A 19,830-nucleotide genomic window follows, 5' to 3' on the forward strand; every position below is an offset into this window, starting at 1 on the left:
ACCCAATGAATCTTGTTTATATCCTTTCCCTCACATGTAATATTGAACACTTTATATAATAGGATTATGTTAAATAAAATAATTAATCTTCCATCATCCACTCCCTGAAAATATTGTACCTGGTCTTGAAGACATTGTAGAGCTAAATTATTGACATGTTGGTTTGAACAAGACGACCATTCTGTTTCACCTTAATATATCAATGGATATAGTATACGTGGATATATTGACAGGGGAAAGTTTGTCGCCAATTTGGGTTGCTAATATGGACCTCAATTTGTTCAGTTTGTTCATCCAGTAGGAAGACTGAGAATGGAGTAAAGGGGGTTATTTTTGCCAGCTGGAAGTGTCACTTTAATCTTGGCCCATAGTAATTTAGCTTAGCAATAGTAAAAATAGTAAAATCTGATCTTAGACACTTAGAAGCTTATGAAAAATATTTATTTCCTTAATTAATTATGCAGTTTTCTCTAAATCACATCATGACCAAACAGATGATCCGAGGGTGGTAAAAATAAAATGCGAGGGGTGAATTCTAAACTTTTTTTTAGTGGGAGAGTGTGGGGCGATAAAAAATCAACCTATTATTGTATGCAATTTCAAAATTCACTTTATTTGGTAGCCCCGCAGGGTTAGGCATTGTGAAAAACTATACTCCTCCCTTAGTTAAAAATTGGGAGGCGGCTTATTAATGTTCAACTGGCCAATTGTGTGAAAGTAAAATAACTTGTAAAAAATTCAAAAATCAATACAAAATAAAAAAATTACCTTTAGTACCCCTTGATGGAGACATTATATATCCATTAGAATCACAATTATTTCCACTCGAATCATGACTCATACCTAGAAAAATCAAGAAAATCAAAGATTAACAAATCAGGGGGTCAGACGTTACAAACGAACGTTAGCAAATATAGAGTGTGATTGCTATTGATCAAATCTGTAACAAGATTTTATTACAGTGATGCTTATAACATTGTGTCTAATCATTCTAGAAATCAATATTTCAAATTCCCTGAGAAAAGAATAATAATATCAAATGGTTAAAATATTAGCATGTTTAAATTGACATTCGTGACTTTCTGGATTCTATCTTAGATTTGCTACACTTCTTTTATTATACCTAACTATTACATGAATCATCATTCATCAGACAATGTTGAAAACGATAAGACAAAAATAGCATGCCTAAATTTACGACCATAGCTTTCTTTTATAAATGTTATAGTTTTTTTAATAATCAAAAATACTAATTCAGGGAGAAAATTTCTACTTTTTTTAATTTGAAAGCCACGAAACCTCCTTATTTTATCCTACATTTATCACACGGCACACTTATTTATATCTATAATACAAAGTAGAATGATGTCTACCCGTCTGTCTGTCCGTCTGTCTCTTAAGATCTCGGTAACCTACCTACTGGTCCTGTGGTGGTTTTTGGCTATTTTCTTGGGGGGGGGGGGGGGGTAGGACACCCCTGACCCCTCCAAAAACAAAAAATCCCCCCATTTAAAAAAAAAAATTATTTAAAATAGTGGTGGAGTGGGGGCTTCTCAGGTAATAAAAGATGTAATTATACCTCTTGTGGCAAAGCCCCTAAGGGCTAGGGGCGAAGCCGCTAGTAGACTTAAAAGTACTTATTTGGTTTGTCCATTGAATGTAGATAGTTTTAGGCACCTTAACTGTCCAATTTGGTCAATTGATTTATTAGAGAGATTTATATAAGAAATATACATAAGATATCTCAAAAAGTATTAGAGCTAGAAAAATGATAGAGACCTTTTTAGAAAGCTCCAATATCTGTCAATTCAACTGTAATGTGAGCGAATTTGCATGATGAACACGAAAGAAAAATAAGACAATAAAGGAGGTTAGGTACCAAAAGTAATTCTAAAATTTTCTACAATTGGAAGGTACTGACTCAATTTAGAGAAAGCATTTTCTAAACTCACCATAAGGTCCCAGTACATCCTGTGTAAACGGTTTTCCATGTTTTTTTTTCTAACCTAACAAGCCTTCGGGTGGGGTACTGTTTATTAGATAGCTGTTTAAAAACTTATTTAGAATTATAATTACCTAAGTTATGTCCAATCTCATGCGCCATTACATATACTGAAGTAAAACCTAAAAAGATAAAAATTTTGAATACAAAATAAACCTTCGCTTCAACTAAGCTGGCTTTTTTATCCGTTTATCTTACAAGTTTAATTTAATTTCCCCCACTTATTCATTCTTTAGGTAATTTTTTTATGAAACATCTTGGATGTCTGTAGTAAAGTTTCTTCTTAACCTCTGAACCGATGTGGTTTTCGTTTACAGTGAAGATTTATATAGATCCAGAGAGTTTTAAAAAATTATTTTTGTGAAGAAATCCTTCCTAGAAAAAAGACCCCCTTAATTTTTTACTTTTTCTTTATAAAACTAAGAATAAAAGGGGGGGGGGGGAGTAGACTCCTCTCCTACCTCCAGTGACCCTAGAGGCCTCTAGGGGAGTAGGCATTAGCAAAAAGAAACAACCTGTAGAAGGATAAGGTTTTCCCTGCTGACTTTTAACACCAAATTCTCCAATAACACATCCATAACTATTGGTACAGATACCTTAATTTAAAAAATAAAATATATCTGATAAGATAATAAAGAAAATCTAAAAAATTAATATCAGTATCAATTTAGTTTTAAATATTGAAGGTAGCTGGTGGAAAATTAATATTCTTTGCTTTTCAGATGCATATTATAAAATTGTGTTTCTTTTTCGAACTTATGCTGTAAAATATGACCTCATACTTGCATACCATTTTTCAATGAAAATGAATATTACCCTATCATTGGTCATTTGTATTGTATGGCGTAATTTTTTATAAACACCTTAAAGAGCTTACATATTTTTCTTCTTCAAAATTTATTAAATTTTGTTTTAACCTGTTACAGTAGCAAGTCCCATAGTTAGATAACTTCTTTGAGATCCTTCATACGCCCAAAAATCTAAATAAAAACCTCAATGTAATAAGTTAGAGATGAAAAAGAAGAGGGAAATACAATTCCTATGTTCAAAGTTTATTTGATATGATGTCTTATGAAATAGGCTTCTGTTTTTTGTGTGAAGATTTCTTCCTAAATTACGCGATTTGGTGCTTCCAGGGAGTAAGGGAGGGGACAATGGATCGAATATTCAATTTTTAAGAGTCTCAGACTTTGGGTACTGGCTTAAAGGAAATGTGCAAGAATTTAGCAGTTTCTGACTGAGTTTGGGTACTAGCGCATGAAATGCCGCTACTCGTTGTGTTTGTTTTGAATGTAGCAGACAGGGAGAAGGGAAGTAGGGGCAAGAGAAATACTTACTAGTTGTGTTAGTTTTGAATGTAGAAGACGGGAGAAGGGAAAAGGGAGGTGGGGCAAGGGAAATAAACAGAATAAAAAGGGGCAGTCATATTCTTGCCCAGCCAGCTAGCAGCTGGCCGGGTCCAATAATCTTGTAATATAAAAATCACACCATAAAACCTCAATATATTTCATCAAAAACAAGTTGTGTTTTAACTTTACATGACGCTATGGAAATCTATTATTTAATTACCAATCCCTTTATAATTTCCTCCAAATTTATTGGATTAATCTGGATTTCATGGCCTTTCTTTGATAACTCTTATATTGAATTAATTGCCCATTGTCCCCTCCCTTACTCCCTGTGGTGCTTCGCTTGATATGTAATATATATTCATTAACTGTGTAAATATTAATGAGCAAGGGGAGGGGTGGTGCAAATCGACCCACTAAAAAATGGGCTGGTAATTTTTTCAAGAAACGATTTTTCAGGAGGGTGGAGTTGTCCTCCCACCATTATGAAATAAACCTTCCCTAAAAAGAAACCATATCAGTCCAGCAGTGGGCGAGATCCCTTGTTGCAGACAGGTCAGACAGAAAGACATTTGGTTACTTTTGTATAATTATCATCAAAACTTTACTTAGATGACCAAGATTGAAAAGTATTTAGCCATTAAGGTAAAAGTATTGAGGGGGTATGAGCATGTGTAATAAGAGATATAAGTTTTCCGGAATTTTAATGTAGGGAGTAGATTTGAAATCTGCATCAAATTTTAAGGATTTTCTATAAAATTCTTTTTTTGTAAAATTCTTTATCTAAAAGCGAAAATACATTTTAAGTTAATTAATTTTGACCAATAGGATAGGTGGATTTTAAACTACCTGCGCTCTAATTGGTTGAATGATGTACGACATCCAATCAGAGCGCAGATTTTTTAAATCCACCAATCACAGATGCCAAAATTAATTAACTTAATTTGTATTTCCGCTTTTAGATAAAGAATTATACAAAAAACGAATTTTATAAAAAATCCTTAAAATTTGATGCAGATTTCAAATCTACTCCCTACATTACAATTCCGGAAAACTTATATCTCTTAATGTGTAACTCTGCTCAGAAGGCGTGGACCCAGTCCTGATTTTGTATTGGGTCATTGAAATAAGCTAATAGGTAAGGAATTTATATACAGCAAAGTCCCTACAAAAGAAAAGAAATCAATTTGTTAGAAGGCCTAAAGGGTCTTCACCCCTTGGGCCAGATAGTTGTCTAGATTATACATATTTACTCATAAATTTATTACCTAGCCCAGAAATGTAAAGGCCAATATCCCAATGTAATGGATTCTCATCTCCAGATGGGTTTAAGCTTCCCTGAAAATATAATAGTTATTCCAGTATGGCTTCGAAACTGATTTAAATCCGTTTGATTACAAATGGTTCTATCGTGTATTGTAGATCTATATAACACAATTGTGTACGAATATTAATAAAATCACTAACTTAATTCTTATTTTGTTGGTCAGTATCTTCAGTCCCTAGGAGCCAACAAAATTGGAATTAATTCTAAAAGTTTTCATTTTACTATCCGCGTAAATATACTTTTACATAATACTTTTAATACCTGATAATTACAGAAAGAAGTGAGAAGCTGTCCCCTTTCTCCGTCATAGGTTGGTAATCCAGATGGCTACAAAATAAACCATTTTTATGTTTAATGTACATTAACTTCCCTTCATTTTAAAAGTGTACAGATGACTAATTGTTTATAATCATAATTTCGAATATTTTACAACTTTTTCATTTTTTTTTACAATTTCTGTCCGCCTTACTGTATGTCTGTCTTTCTGTCTGTCTGTCATTCTGTGTATATTTTTGCCTGTCTTTATGTCTCTCTTTCTGTGTAGAAATTTTCCTATTTTCCTTAGGTAGGCTACTTTGTTCGATGCTACTTTGTACAATGCTACTTTGTCCGATGCTACTTTGTCCGAGGCTACTTTGTCCAAGTTCCGCCTCATGGGGTACTTTAGATTTGGGTGGGGGGATATGGGAGGAGGGGATAGGTACCCCTCTCCAAAATAGTTATAAACCTTCCTTGGACAAATGAGAATCTTCATTGTAACTATATCGTTCCAGCGGTCAGCGAGATCCTTTAGGACAAACAAACTGACAGACAGACAAACATTCTCCTGTTACTTTTATATAAGGATATGTATAATATGATTAGTATCTAACCCATTAAACATATTTTCAACATTGATTGGGAGGGGACATCGGAATTTTTATTACACTAGCCTCCAAAGTTTTAAAATAACGTTTCTTATTCGTTTGCTAACAACTTTGGGGACTTTTATTGCATTTTGATAAGTTTATTTATTTATTTGAGTGTCAAAATGTTTCAATCACTAATTGTAATCTTATTCCACAGAATTTTGTTCATAAAATTGGACATGTAAATCAATTTAACAGCCATTGTCTCCTCCCTTTAGATCCTTGGATTTTTATCCTACCCATTTTCTTCTCATAATGTACTAAATAGCTTAAAGTACACATCTATCTATCTATACCTGAGTTTTTTGAATTTCCATTTTGACGAGTGAAAAGTCAACCTGTTTACCCAGGGAGGGAAAATGGTAGATGGCTTGAATTGAGTTCATATAACTGAAAAAAATAGATGTAATCAAATTTGTGACATACTAAAAATCAATAGCAAAGCAACTCTATAATCCCAAATGTCACTCCATCTTGTTATTTGTTATTTCGTTTGTCTGTCCGTATTTCTGTAAACAACGGTACGGGGTAAACATGAATTTCTTGGTAGCTATTCAAGATAGACGGCTGAAAAACCTATGTGAAGATTCCCTATAACAATAATATATCCATTATATAATAACGTCGGTCTGTCGGTCTAAAATACCAATACATGTTTTATACAAAAAGGGGAAAATATGTCGTTAATTTAGGTTGCTAATATGGACCTCATTTATTGGTTAGTTCAATAATCAAGTAGGAGGGTTTTGAAATGGGGTAAATGAGGTGGATTTTTTAGGGGGGGGGGGATTGTGAATTTTGCCAGCTGCAAGAACCACTTTATTATAGTACATGTAAATCTGGTGCAACATCTAAGTAATAATAAATCCATTATTTCAAAGTACTTTTTACCTTAGCATAAGGTCTCTAATTCTAACATCAGGATTTGAAAATCCGGTTACAGAGAAATAATACTAGTAGGAGAAGATTATTAAAGTCCATCCACAGATTATGACATCATACTATAGAATAGCCAATGAGAGGCCAGTATACACTGTAATTGACCAATGGAAAAATTTATGCTGGTCTCTCATTGGTTATTCTATCGTATGACGTCATAATCTGTGGAGGGACTTTAATAATCTTCCTGGTAGGATTTGTAAGCGGCTGCATCCAAGAATAAAGCAGTTTCTATGAACAGTTTGTTACTTGATCTACCTATAATATAATAAGACATTTATTTTCTTGGCTAGAGTAGACGTTAGGGTGGGGGTATAGGGGTGTATACACCCCTCAGTGTTTTAAAGAAATACATTGGATTACCCACCTCAAACCTTTGAACTCCTCATTTTACCCCCCCCAAAATTAAAAGCTTGGACGTCCCTCTGGTTATGGTTTCCTTAGCCTTACGTAGATTGGTATATAGATTAAAAGAAAGATGGATAGACAGAGAGATAAATTGATGGATTGATAAATTAATAAATAGACAGACAGGCAGATAGATTGTACAACTAAGGGATAGATAGAAAGGCAGAGAGATAAATAGATGGATTGATAAATTAATGGATAGACAGGATAGGTAGATAAATCGTTGTAGTGATAGATAAATGGATAGACAGATTACCTTTACCATTTCTCTTATTAATCTGATGATGTAGATGGCCCACATTGAGCCTTTCCCCCGAGTTATCAGAAAATGCCTCAATTTCATATTTGTTATAAACTTTTAACACATAAATAGACAGGTTATTAGTCGCATTGTATTAATGACAGTTTTCCTCGAATATTAAAATAAAAAAATATAATATTAAAACACCAGTTTTGTTATTTTTATTATAATATTGTCTGAAATACGATAATATACATAATTGTTCACTATGGCTGAGAACTGGTTCTAATTCTGCGGATATTGATTGGTTTCGAAGCAATACTGGAATAGTTATTCTTCGCATTGTATTATAAACAGCTTTCCGCGGATATGAAATGTACAATTATAAGATTAAAATCATTTTTTTTAACCCCGAGATGCCGAAGGCAAGGGCTAAAAAAACTGATTTTAATCTTATGATTGTACATTTTTATATTCGTAGAAAGCTGGATATAATACGATGCTATACATAGTTTTTTTTTGTATGGATGAGAACCGGTTCCAATCCACCGGATTCGAATGTATACGAGAAAAAATATTAAATTACACAAGACGCAAGCAAAGCATATTGTGTCATCCAGGTATAATAAATTATATTTGTCGACCTTTTTAGACTTTAGCATACATACTGAAATGAACAAAAAGTATGAAACTCGAGTTTTCAAGACAATTCTAGGTTCCATGAATAGATTCTGCAGGTCCTGATTCTCCAGGTCTCCAGGAAACTTAAAATGGATTATTTAACTGCAATTTTAAACTTTGATACTAGAAATATTTTTAAAAATTTTCCAGTATGGCTTCAAAACTATTTTCCACGAATATTAAAACAAAAATCAAGGCTAAACAAACAGGTTTTAATATTTTTTTATTTTAATATCCGTGGATATCTGTCTATGATGCGATGGGATAAATCCATACAATAAAGTAACAGGGTCAGGATGTATGTTTGTCTATGTGTCTGTCTGTCTTTGTGTACCAAAAGATCTCGCTAACCGCTGAACCGATAGGGTTCTCCTTTACAGGGTAGCTTCTCATAGATCCCGGGAAGGTTTATAACTATTTGGGGGAAGGTACCACCACCCTCCCAAGAGAAATCGCCCCTAGAAAAAAATCCCCCCCCCCAAAAAAAATTTGTTTTACTTTAAAAAAATCTAAATTAAAAAATAGGTTTTGAGATTCAACTCCCCCCTCCTCAAGTACCCCTAGAGGCCTCTAGGGGGCGTAGCCCCTAGTAACTAATACAGTGCTTAACAAATAAATATTATAACAAAGCCTGGTCTTGAGGGAAAGCTGCTATCTTGACAAGGTGAGGAATTCCACTGTTTTCATAAGAAGTACATTTATTATTTAAAAATGGATGTAATATCATTTAACCCCTGTATTAAATTAACAGGTTGTGTGTTTGTGTCATTAAAGTAAAAGAATAGAGGGGGCTTGATCTTTAAGTAACTCTGCTCTGTCTCGATTTTGTATTGTGTCTTTAAATCAGCTATTAGCGTCGGAAATATGAACACTGCCGACTAAATGTTAAAAAAACAAAAACCAATTTTCTAGTTAACGAAAAAGGGTCTCATACACTTGGGGCAAGTAGTTGTCTGGATTATACATCTATACTTATACATTTATTTTTGTGGGTCGAATCCCTTCCCCCCCCCCATCCTTTCCACATTAAGTGCCTCTAGAAAGTAACCTATAGTACGACCTACTTACCCTTCAAGATAAAAGATGTTACGCTTAAAAGTTACATTATTTTATCTAATAATTTTAGGAATAACAAGATTTAAAATATACAATTTCCTTTTGTTTAGTTGAATCATTCTTTTAGATTTCTCCATAGTCTGAGTCTTCAGTTTATCTTTTAGATTCTAAAAAAGAAATAATTTTAAAAAAAGGAGGACAATTTTAAAAATAGCTGAGCTTAGGAATATGAAGCCAAATAGATAGACAGACGGTGGAAATTTCACAGTTGCTACACAATCACGCAACTTCCCTTGGTTGTCTAAGAAGGGAGATTATTAGGTGATTTGGATACCCAATTGTCGTGTACATAATATAAGAACAACCCCTATAAAGCACATCACAATAAATCAATTTGAAAACCAGAGGCTCATTGATCAATAAGATTTTTATTATTATGTATTTTATGAACTTCTATCACAGCAGTCTAGAAATCACAATTTCTCTGTAATTCTGACATACAGATATTATACAGTTTGTGTAATTTCATAATAGAATATGTCTTACTGGTGTTAATGGAAAAACTTCATAGGTGTTGTTATCAAAGATATATCCTCTCACTCCATCTCCACAATCACTAGATAAAAAGATAGATAGATAGCAGATATGTAGATAGATAGATAGATAGATAGATAGATAGATAGATAGAAGATAAATATATAGATAGATAGATAGTTAGAAACCTCATAGGTGTTGTTATCAAAGATATATCCTCTCACACCATCTCCACAATCACTAGATAAATATGTAGATAGATAGATAAATAGTAGATATGTAGATAGATAGATAGATAGATAGATAAATAGATAGATAGAAGATAAATAGATAGATAGATAGATAAATAGATAGATAGATAGATAAATAGATAAATAGATAGATAGATAGAAACTTCATAGGTGTTGTTATCAAAGATATACCCTCTTACTCCATCTCCACAATTACTAGATAGATAGTAGATAGATAGATAGATGGATAGATAGAGGGATAGATGGATAAATAGATAGATAGATAGATACTTCATAGGTTTTGTTATCAAAGATATATCCTCTCACACCATCTCCACAATCACTAGATAAATAGATAGATAGATAGTAGATAAATAGATATAAAGTAAATGAATAGACTTATTTAGTGCTTACCTAAGAGCAGCAATAGCACCAATATAATGATCACATTCACTAAAACAAAAATAATCTAATTATTTAAAGCAACCAATGGTCCTAAGCAGTAGCGTGCACAGGGTTATGTCAGGGGGTTGTTAACTGCGTGGGGTTAAAGAAAGGAAGGGAGGTCTAAACAATTTTAACATTAAGAAGGGTGTTAACAACCCCCATCCGTATGTTCCTTAAACTTAATTCCCATTTCATATCTAAATAACCTTTGGAACCATGCACACTCATGCCTTGGGTTACGCGCACCCCATTACGATTTTCAAAGCCACCCAAAAACCAAAATAGAGAGGGGCATGGAGGGGGGTGGGTGTAATACAGTGAGGTTTTAACTAAAATTAATTAAAACTCTTTTTATTATAGAATTGAAAATTGTAGGTATATTTATTTGGGTATTTTACTATAATTGATTTATAAATAAATAAGAAAGTTTTTTCTTGTCATTGCCTAACTTTCTCTTTTGTATTAATGCTTTGATATTGTGGAGTAACTTTACAAAGTGTCTCAAAATCAGCCATGTGACATCATAAAAATGAGGGAGACGAGAGGAGAAGTGGGAAAAAGTGCAAATGGATCCCTTCCCCGCAGGACCAGCGGGAACGGCGGAATTGGAAACAAGTTCGACGGCAAAGAATCCAGGAGGCCGGAGAAGCGAGCCGCGAGAGAGACCCGACAAGGGAGGATATCGCCGGTGCTTTTTTTGGCATCAGAGGGGGGCGTACCCAGCCACTCCGCCCCTCTCTATAAAAATTTCGTGGCGAAGGCCCCCTGTGGGCGACAATTCAATTGGTGTATTTAGTGAAAGACATTTAACTACCGTGATAAGAATAAGATTACAAACAATTCATCCCAATCCGGGACCGGGGAGGAACAAAACTGAAGAGGGGAAATGTGCAAGAAGGGAAAGGAGGAAGGCAAGGAGACAGGAGAAAAGAAAGAACACAGACAAAACAGTGAAATACAATATTACTACGTGGAATGTACAAAGGATGTCGTTGGGGACGATGAACAAGGAGAAGGCAAGGAAGGTGGTGGAGAAGGCGAGAAAAGAGAATTGGGATGCAGTGTTGCTGAGTGAAGTTCGAGCAGAGAGGGAAGGTGTAGCATGGCTTGGTGAAGGAAGCAATCTAACAGCTATAGTGTTTTCGGAGAAGGCAGGTGTGTTACTGAGAGGAGACCTGTTAGAAGGATGGTGTGAGAATGGACAGCCGAAGAAATTAAACAGAAGAACAGTGTCAGTCATAACAAGAGGTTTGTCGTTAACAGCAGTGTATCTACCTGTTTTCATGGGTAATAATGAAGCAGAGATAGAAATAGAGAGAGACATAGTGGCGGAGCATAAGAGATGGGCAAGAAGAAACATCTTTATTGGTGGTGGAGATTTCAATGCTCATGTAGGAGCAGGTGAAATGGTAGATGGAGTCAAAGGCAAGTTTGGTTTGAGAACATCAAATGAACGAGGACGAGAACTGATAAGATGGTGTGAAGAGAACGGTCTAGCATATTTGAACAGTTTTTTTAACCAGAGGAAACGTGGCACATGGTTTAACAGAATGTTGGGACGCTGGTATGAGTTGGACGGTTTTGTCATGAAACGTGAGGAAAGACACAGATATGCAAGGAAGCTGAATACTGTTGGAGAGTTAACGTTGTCGGATCATAAACCAGTTAAGTTGGTGATAGAGATTAAGAAATGGCATTGGAACACACAGAAAAGAAAAAGGACACCCAAAATCCGTTGGGAAAAACTGAAAGAGACTGAGACAGCAAGATTGTACAGACAGAGAATAAATGAGCTGACAGAGGAGCTGGAGAGAAATGAACAGTCAGAAACAACAGAGTACAGAGAAATTGTAGACATTGTTCTGAAAGCAGCAAAGGAGACTTGCGGAGAATCGGAAAAGCGGATTGAAAACCCTTGGATGATTGGAAAGGAGGAGGAGTTACAACGCATGAAAAGCAGAATAGCTGGCGCTGTAACCGCAAGGAATAACCTGGCTGAAGTTGCCAGACAGAACAATTGGGCTGAAGTGGCCAGACAAGATGTCGAGGCTGAAGTTGCCGAACAAAATGTCGAGGCTGAAGTTGCCGGACTAAATGTCGAGGCTGGAGTTGCCAGACAAAATGTTGCGGCTGGAGTTGCCAGACATAATGTTGCGGCTGGAGTTGCCAGACACAATGTTGCGGCTGAAGTTGCCAGACATAATGACCTGGTTGAAGATGCCAGACAAACATTGAGAGAAGCAAGGAGAGAAATGAAACGAGAGACAAGGAGGTGGGAGAGAGAATGGTGGGAGGAAAAAATAAGAGAGTGCCAAGAAGCTGAAGGCAGAGGAGACTCAGGCAAAATGTATCAAGTCCTTAAAGACCTGGGTAAGAGAGAATGGAAAGGCCAGACAGACTCTACTACACTGACAAAAGAAGATTTCAGAGAACATTTCAAGAAAGTCTCTGAACAACGTTTTGAAAACACACCTGATGAGATAGAGAGAGCAGTAGACAAAGTTACTGACATTAGTGGAACAGACAAAGCCCGAGAATGGAGTGAAATGCTCGAAAGCACTCCAGAGAGAGAAGAGATCCTGACAGAGATGAGAAAAATGAGAGATTCGGCTCCTGGAGAAGATGGGGTAAGACTCATCATGTTGCTAAAAGGAGGAGAGGAAGTGACAGAGAGAATCATCAAGCTAGTCCAATTTATGTTCAACAATGATGCAGATAAATGGGAAGGAGAGTTAAAGGTCGGTATTGTGGTCCCCCTTCACAAGAAAGGAGACAGAAACCTACGGGACAACTACAGAGGCGTCGTTTTGCTTGCAATGGGTAGCAGGATCCTGGCACGGATAATGGCAAACAGGATTAGGATTTGGGCAGAAAAACTTGACCTGTTCGACGATGACCAGTCAGGTTTCAGGAAGGGTAGGTCAACTGCTGATGCTACCCAGGTAATGATCAGGATACAGGAGGATGCTACAGATTTGAAACGGAGACTAGAGGCCCAGGGACAGGACCAGAATGAGGACATGACACCAGTGGCTAGATTACTTGACCTAAGGAAGGCTTACCCCAGGGTGAATAAACCTGCCCTGTGGGGAATCCTAACTAAGTATGGGATGGGAGTCAAGGCGCTCAGGGTACTCAAAGGCTTACATGAGTGCACAGAGTACAAGGTGAGAAGTAGGGAAGGAATGAGTGATCCATGGGTACCAGCTAGAGGACTCCGGGAGGGTGACCCATCATCACCAGTCCTTTTCAACATCTATCACCAGGTGGTAATGAGAGTGGCAGCAGTAAACAGAAAGAGAAAGGCAGATGAAGCAGGACTGGAGGTAGGAATAGCCTACAAGTGGGTTCCAGGTTTACAATTTACCATCAGATAAGGTGTGGGAGAGGCCAAATTCAGAGGCTAAGCCGAGAAGAGTCGACAAAGAATTATTTGACGATACCTCTCTTATAGGCCAGAAGAAGGAGATGGAGATTGGTGTTCCAGCAGTGAAGGAGGTGATGAGTTGGTACGAGGAGAGGAACAACGATGACAAGGAGGAGGAGGTGTTGTTTGGAACAGAGGATGGTGGCAAGATAAGGATGTTGGGTACTTGGCTAGGACCTGATAACGACATCAAACAACGTAAGAAGAAGGCAGGGGCAGCGTGGTACAAAGTCAAGGGACAGCTAAAAGGCTCCAAGCTGTCAAAGAGATGCCAGGCTCAAATCACGCAGGCCTGTGTTGAAAGTGCGATGCTCTTTGACTGTCAGGTACGCACATGGCAGATAAGAGACATCAAAAAACTTCAAAGCTGCGTTGATCGTATGTACCGTTACATCTGGAGTAAGAAGAACAAACCCCCTCTGATCCAGATGCAAGAGGCTGGGGTAAATATGCAGGATGTCAGGTCAGAGCTAGGTATAAAGTCCATCAGATTAAAGATTGAGAAACGGTGTTTGGAGAGGTTGGGTCACCTTATGAGAATGGAGGATGACAGGTTAGTCAAGGCAGTAACCTTGGGCTGGATGGAACAGCTGGAGGAGATCCCCAAGGTTCCAGGTAAAAAGAGGAAAACTGTCCTTTTTTACAAGAAATTGGTCAAGGAGGCAGGTTGGGACTACACACAGATTGGCGCGCTCACCAGAGACAGGAAGGAGTGGAAGAGGATGGTGAAAGCGCGAGTAAAACATCTGAATACCTGGGAAAAACAGCAGGGAAACAAGAACCAGGAGGAGAGGATACCCAGGAATACCACAAGGACAGAGGAGGAGGCCTTTGTATGTGAATGGGAGGGATGTGGTAAGATCTGCTTGAGCAAGGCGGGCCTAGCAGTACATATAAAGCGCCTACACAACATTTCTAGTCAGAAAGTGCTTTTTAAATGTGATAAATGCAACCAGAGCTTTCAACAAGAGGCTAATCTATGGAACCATAGAAAAAGCTGCAATGGTATTGAACCAGACAGAGAAAACCAAAGAAAATGTGACTTCTGTGATAAATATATCAACAAAGGAAATTTAGCCAGACACAAGAAAACATGTAGGAGGAGGGAGGGAAGGGAGATAGAACAAGAACGAAGACAAGCAAGGGTATATGTGGCCAAAAACGGACCTTGCAGTTTATGCGGTAGAATACTTTCACTAACAAATATGGCGAGACACCAGAAGAATTGTCAATAAGCAGGGGGAGGCGGAGCTTCAAGAAGCTGAAAGCCTTTTCAAGATTCAAGATTCAAGATTCAAGATACCCTAAAAAAGAGATGGATAATCCGTAATTTTTGTGACATGTCTGATTTTTGAGACACTTTGTAAAGTTACCATTGTAAGTACAGACATATACTAATTTAACAGTAGCTGTGCTACTAAAATCAACCTGAAGCCAAACCAATCATCCCCATCATCTTCTAATATACTGGAAAAGTATAACATTATTTATAACATAAAAAATCATTAAACCTCCTAATTCACACAAAAAAGTATAATGTTGCTGGTTTTTTGTATAACAGTTTTAAGAGTTTTTCTCCTTTCATACAAACTTATATTTTTAAATTATTCGGTATATTTAAATTGCATTGCTACAAAAGACTAATCCGACAAAAGGCCTATTTACAAAAGACCTAAACCTACAAAAGACCTTAATTATCTTTTTTGGACTAGGTCTTTAAATAGAAAGTTACGAAATGTATTAACCTTAAATGATTTTTTATCTAAGTCTACTATACAATATCGTTCTTTCTTAGCTTAGATTTTAAATTTGATATGTTTAAGTAGAAAGTTATAAAAGTTAGTGTTTGTATTAAGATTTGTCTTTACCTAAGTCTACTAGCATTGTTAATGAGATAATTTTTAACATTCGGACCATCAACCTAAAATAGAATCATATATCATTTTATAAATAACTGAAATTTTTGCTAAGAAATTAGTTTGATAAAAAAAAGTTTGGTTTAAATGCATCATTAAATCAGGTTAGAACGTATGATGTTTTTGAAAACAAGGATGACTACATCCATAAGTAGCGAAGCACAAAAAACATGGAATGAACAAACAACCTAACCTAACCTAATATAACATATTAAAATTCATTTTAAAAATACGACGAATCGCCCCTTAGGGGCGTTGCCACGAAAGGGACTATACCCAAAATTTCACCTTTTGATCTTTAATAGCATCGGAGAAAATATTACATGGCGTTACTGACTGACCGGAGGACAGACATACAAAGTGAATTATAGAGTAGCTTCGCTACTAACAACGTATGATTTTACCTCAGTATAAACTAAATTCTTGGAAATCAGATGTTCGTTTTTCCTAACTTTTAGGTCATAACTGTTGCCAAAAGCATCCATCTAAAAATAACAACGGTATTGATATCCTATTAAAAAAGTAGAAAGATTTTTTAGATTTTTTTCTCAGAAACATAAGATCTAAAAAACTACTGTACAAATTTATTTTTCTTTTTTAGGTCAGCATCACATTACTCCTGTGATGGTTTTAGGCCATACATTTTTTCATTTTTCATTTTAAGTTATTTTGTTGTCTTTTTGAATAATAAGTCCCCAAAAGTTCGGGGCGTAGCCGCTCGCAGAATTAATATAGGATGAGCTGATAGCTCTTATAATATGACGTCTTCCTCCACCCCCTCCTGATTTTAAAAAAAAATATATATGACAAGAGGGGGGGGGGGGGGGTGAGTTGTGGTTTGAATAGGCTATTCGCATGATGCACAGTCTCCAGAAAATAGCTAAAAACCTCATTAAGACTAATAAAAAACTTAAAAATTGTAGTATGATTATTCGTTGCCACAACCAACGAGAATCAATAGATATAGGATATAACGTTTAAGATAAAGCTATTCTAAAACTATCCTATCCAATTTTTATATAGAAAAATACAAGTATCTTTTGAATTTAATGCATTTTAAAACTTTATTGGCGGAAATACTTGATGGTAAACCCAATCCAAACAGACAATGGCGGATGGAAAAAGAACATTACTTAATATTTTTATTCTCAAATAAACTTTTTTTTTACCTTAAAACCAGCTTCTTTTCTATTTTCTTCTCCTGTTCGTTTGTGCCTCTTGTTCCCTCTCCACATTCTTTTTGTTGGATAGATGTTAGCAATCTAAAAAGTAATAAATATCTAACTATCTATTTATTTTATTACTTCAATTTTATTTATCTTTAACTTAAAGTTTCTTGCTTTCGCAATCTTCAAAAAACGCTGATTTTTATAACATAATTAGATCATTTTTTCCTAAAATTTTAGGAGATTTTTCAACATTTTTCACAGTTGACATTTATTAGAACCAGGATCAAAGGGTGGCTGCATAGAAAGGATACTCCACTTGATGTTATATTGTAACTCGTCATTTTTTAATTGCCAAATATAACCAGATAGTTTTGTAGAATTTTGAAGGTGAAGATTATTGAAGGTAGAGACTTTTACACAAATTCTTTACAATCAAAGGATTAGTTTTCCATAATTGGATTGAAGGTATTTTCGAGTTCTAATGGTTGGGTCTAAATAGTTGAATTAAAGTTGTTGTTGGGTTTTAAGGGTTGGTTCTAACTGAATCTCAACCATCTATCTATCTATCTATCTATCTATCTATCTATCTATCTATCTATCTATCTATCTATCTATCTATCTATATATCTATCTATTTATCTATCTATCTATCTATCTATCTATCTATCTATCTATCTATCTATCTATCTATCTATCTATCTATCTATCTATCTATCTATCTATCTATCTATCTATCTATCTATCTATCTATCTATCTATCTATCTATCTATCTATCTATCTATCTATCTATCTATCTATCTATCTATCTATCTATCTATCTATCTATCTATCTATCTATCTATCTATCTATCTATCTATCTATCTATCTATCTATCTATCTATCTATCTATCTATCTATCTATCTACCTCATATTGATGTTGTACATGATTCGGATCCGTAACTCCAAAGTAATGGAATAGTTCTGGCTCTGTCATGGAGAAATGAAGCTGTTCTTCTAAAAGCAAATAAAAATTTTCAGGATATTCAGGAGTAAGACAACAAACTTTATATTGATATTCACTCCTAATTACAATACACAGAATTATCTCTTTAGTAGATTTAAATTTTGCCCATAGGGAGCAAAAGCCTTTAGAAAAAAGAAAAGTAAACTGTTATTTTAAAAAACCATTAAATTGTTAGTTTGTAGCTGGACAAAGTGTCTCAAAAATCAGCCACGTAACGTCATAAAAATGATGGAGATGAGAGAAGAAGTGGGAAAGAAAACCCTTAAAAAAGAGATGGATAATCCCTTAATTTTATGACGTCACAAGGCTCATTTTTGAGACACTTTGTCTAGCTATGTTAAAATTAGAAAAAAATTGTAAATAGAAAGACTAAATAAAAAAACACGAAACCTTGTAAAGACAGATTAACGTACGTACATTACATACTTATAGAGTATTTGCGCTACTTATAAACTTACCCTCCACTTGAGAAGGTTGTTGTGGTGGGGATTGACCGTTGATAGATACATCAAGACGAATACCATCTGGTAAAAATCAACATTATGAAATTTTTAAAAGTAAAGCTTTTCTATAATTAGGGTCTGTACGTCCGTCCGTATGTTACGGTTAGCTTTTTTTGTTATTTTAGTCTTGTTAGAATTGTCATATCGATTTCAAACTTTGTATGATTAGGTAACTCAATAATCGTTATCAGAAAGACCGTACGTCCACTAAAACAAAGATTATTTTCTTTGTAAGGATAATGTACTTGGATATATTAAGGGGAAAATTTGTTGTCAATTTAGGTATGGATTTATTGGTCAGTTCGTTCATCCTTTAGGAGGGGAGGGGTAAGGGGATGTATAGGGGGTATCGTTATTTTAGACAACTGTGAGTGTCACTTTATCAGAGTACATGAAAATCTGTTACAACATCAGATAATTTTAGTCGATACTAGGATTTTAGAAAAGACGAGAATATCAAATGTCGTTCTAAAGTCAAGCTGTATTAAAATTAACTTTTTTAGACGGAAATACTCGATATATTGTTACTTGGATGTTACACCAGATTTTCATGTAGTCTGATAAATTGAAATTTAGCACCTGGATAAAATAAGGAATTCCCCTTTCCCTCCTACTGGATGAGAACAAGCCAATAAATAAGGCCAATATTAGCAAGCTAAATTGACGACAATTTTCTCCTGTCAATATATCCATTGCTACAGACTGACAATTTCCATATATTGTTGGGTTTTATATAAAGTTTAGCTACTGCTGCTATGTCAGGTGCAAAATTAAATATCTTGGTTAAGAGTAGAATGATATGAATTTAAAAAGGTGTAATAATGTTAATATTTCCCTGAAGTTTCATAACTTATATCCACTTCTTCTTTGATGCTCTCCTAAAAATGAATTAAATTTTAGAATTGTTTTCTGTGATGTTTTTTGCTATAACGATTTTTATAAGGTTTTTGCGTGATATATCTTTACTGTGTTCTTATTACAGGTCCTGGGAAGGTTTATAAATATTGTGGGGGAGAGTACCACTATCCTCCCAAGAGAAATCACGCAATAAAAATTTGTACATCCCCCTCAAAAAAAAATTCGATTCTGACCCGAATGATTCAATGAATTCTCCAATTTATGGAAGCTTTTAAAATGTACGTGGATTGTTTTAAGCTATTTCATTCTATATCAAAGTCTTTAAATTAGATTAATTAACGTTACGGACGGACACGGCTTTAATTATAGATAAGCTTTGCTTTAAAACATTTGTTAAAGCAAACGGTAGGACAAACGAAAATTAAGACTTGTCAAAACTGAATAAGTAGAATAAAAATATATAAGTCGAAACAAAAATGTAATTAAATATGTTGCAAAATCATTAAAAAATGATACTTTATTGTACCATGTTGTCCTTAATCGTTAGTAATATTTCTAAATTAACGAAAAGAGCTAACCGTTACGGACGTAGACAAGGACCCACCCTATTTATAGATAAGCTTTGCTTTTTAAAAATATTTATTTTACACCTCTGCAGAAACCAAAAAAGGCAATGGCCCTAGGAGCAAAAGAAACAGAATCATTCTGCCTCTGAAATTTAATTTTTTTTTGAATTTTATATATTTTGAAGCATCTCCAATTTATAATTGCTTGAACGGAAAGCTCATAGAAATTATAAATTGTTCATAATTAATATAGAAGTCGAAAT

The 19,830-nt window shown here is 35.1% G+C and overlaps 2 protein-coding genes across 2 annotated transcripts in view; both read right to left on the reverse strand.

The window, feature by feature from the left end:
• LOC145333162 (A disintegrin and metalloproteinase with thrombospondin motifs adt-1-like) overlaps nucleotides 1-7,276 on the reverse strand; it is a 34,949-nt gene extending 27,673 nt beyond the window's left edge. Inside the window, exons 1-11 of the mRNA XM_080178313.1 lie at nucleotides 7,190-7,276; nucleotides 6,713-6,783; nucleotides 6,478-6,539; nucleotides 5,883-5,976; nucleotides 4,940-5,005; nucleotides 4,620-4,689; nucleotides 2,920-2,982; nucleotides 2,518-2,598; nucleotides 2,077-2,124; nucleotides 769-843; nucleotides 120-190 (exon numbers count right to left, since the gene is read on the reverse strand). Coding sequence (XP_080034439.1) covers nucleotides 120-190; nucleotides 769-843; nucleotides 2,077-2,124; nucleotides 2,518-2,598; nucleotides 2,920-2,982; nucleotides 4,620-4,689; nucleotides 4,940-5,005; nucleotides 5,883-5,976; nucleotides 6,478-6,485 — 576 coding nt within the window. The 5' untranslated portion in view covers nucleotides 6,486-6,539; nucleotides 6,713-6,783; nucleotides 7,190-7,276. The remainder of the gene's footprint in view (nucleotides 1-119; nucleotides 191-768; nucleotides 844-2,076; nucleotides 2,125-2,517; nucleotides 2,599-2,919; nucleotides 2,983-4,619; nucleotides 4,690-4,939; nucleotides 5,006-5,882; nucleotides 5,977-6,477; nucleotides 6,540-6,712; nucleotides 6,784-7,189) is intronic.
• Nucleotides 7,277-8,964: 1,688 nt separating this feature from the next.
• Nucleotides 8,965-18,161, reverse strand: LOC145334458 (uncharacterized). The gene is made up of 9 exons (XM_080179922.1): nucleotides 18,099-18,161; nucleotides 17,542-17,630; nucleotides 16,635-16,727; nucleotides 15,870-15,950; nucleotides 15,418-15,470; nucleotides 14,978-15,016; nucleotides 10,090-10,128; nucleotides 9,458-9,527; nucleotides 8,965-9,078 (listed from the first exon to the last, which is right to left on the reverse strand). The coding sequence occupies exons 2-9, from the start codon at nucleotides 17,608-17,610 to the stop codon at nucleotides 8,965-8,967; spliced, it is 558 nt and encodes a 185-aa protein (XP_080036048.1). The 5' UTR covers nucleotides 17,611-17,630; nucleotides 18,099-18,161.
• Nucleotides 18,162-19,830: the final 1,669 nt, after the last annotated feature.

Source organism: Acartia tonsa, chromosome 12, assembly GCF_053477335.1.
Source record: "Acartia tonsa isolate MP-2025a chromosome 12, ASM5347733v1, whole genome shotgun sequence".
NCBI lineage: Eukaryota > Metazoa > Arthropoda > Copepoda > Calanoida > Acartiidae > Acartia > Acartia tonsa.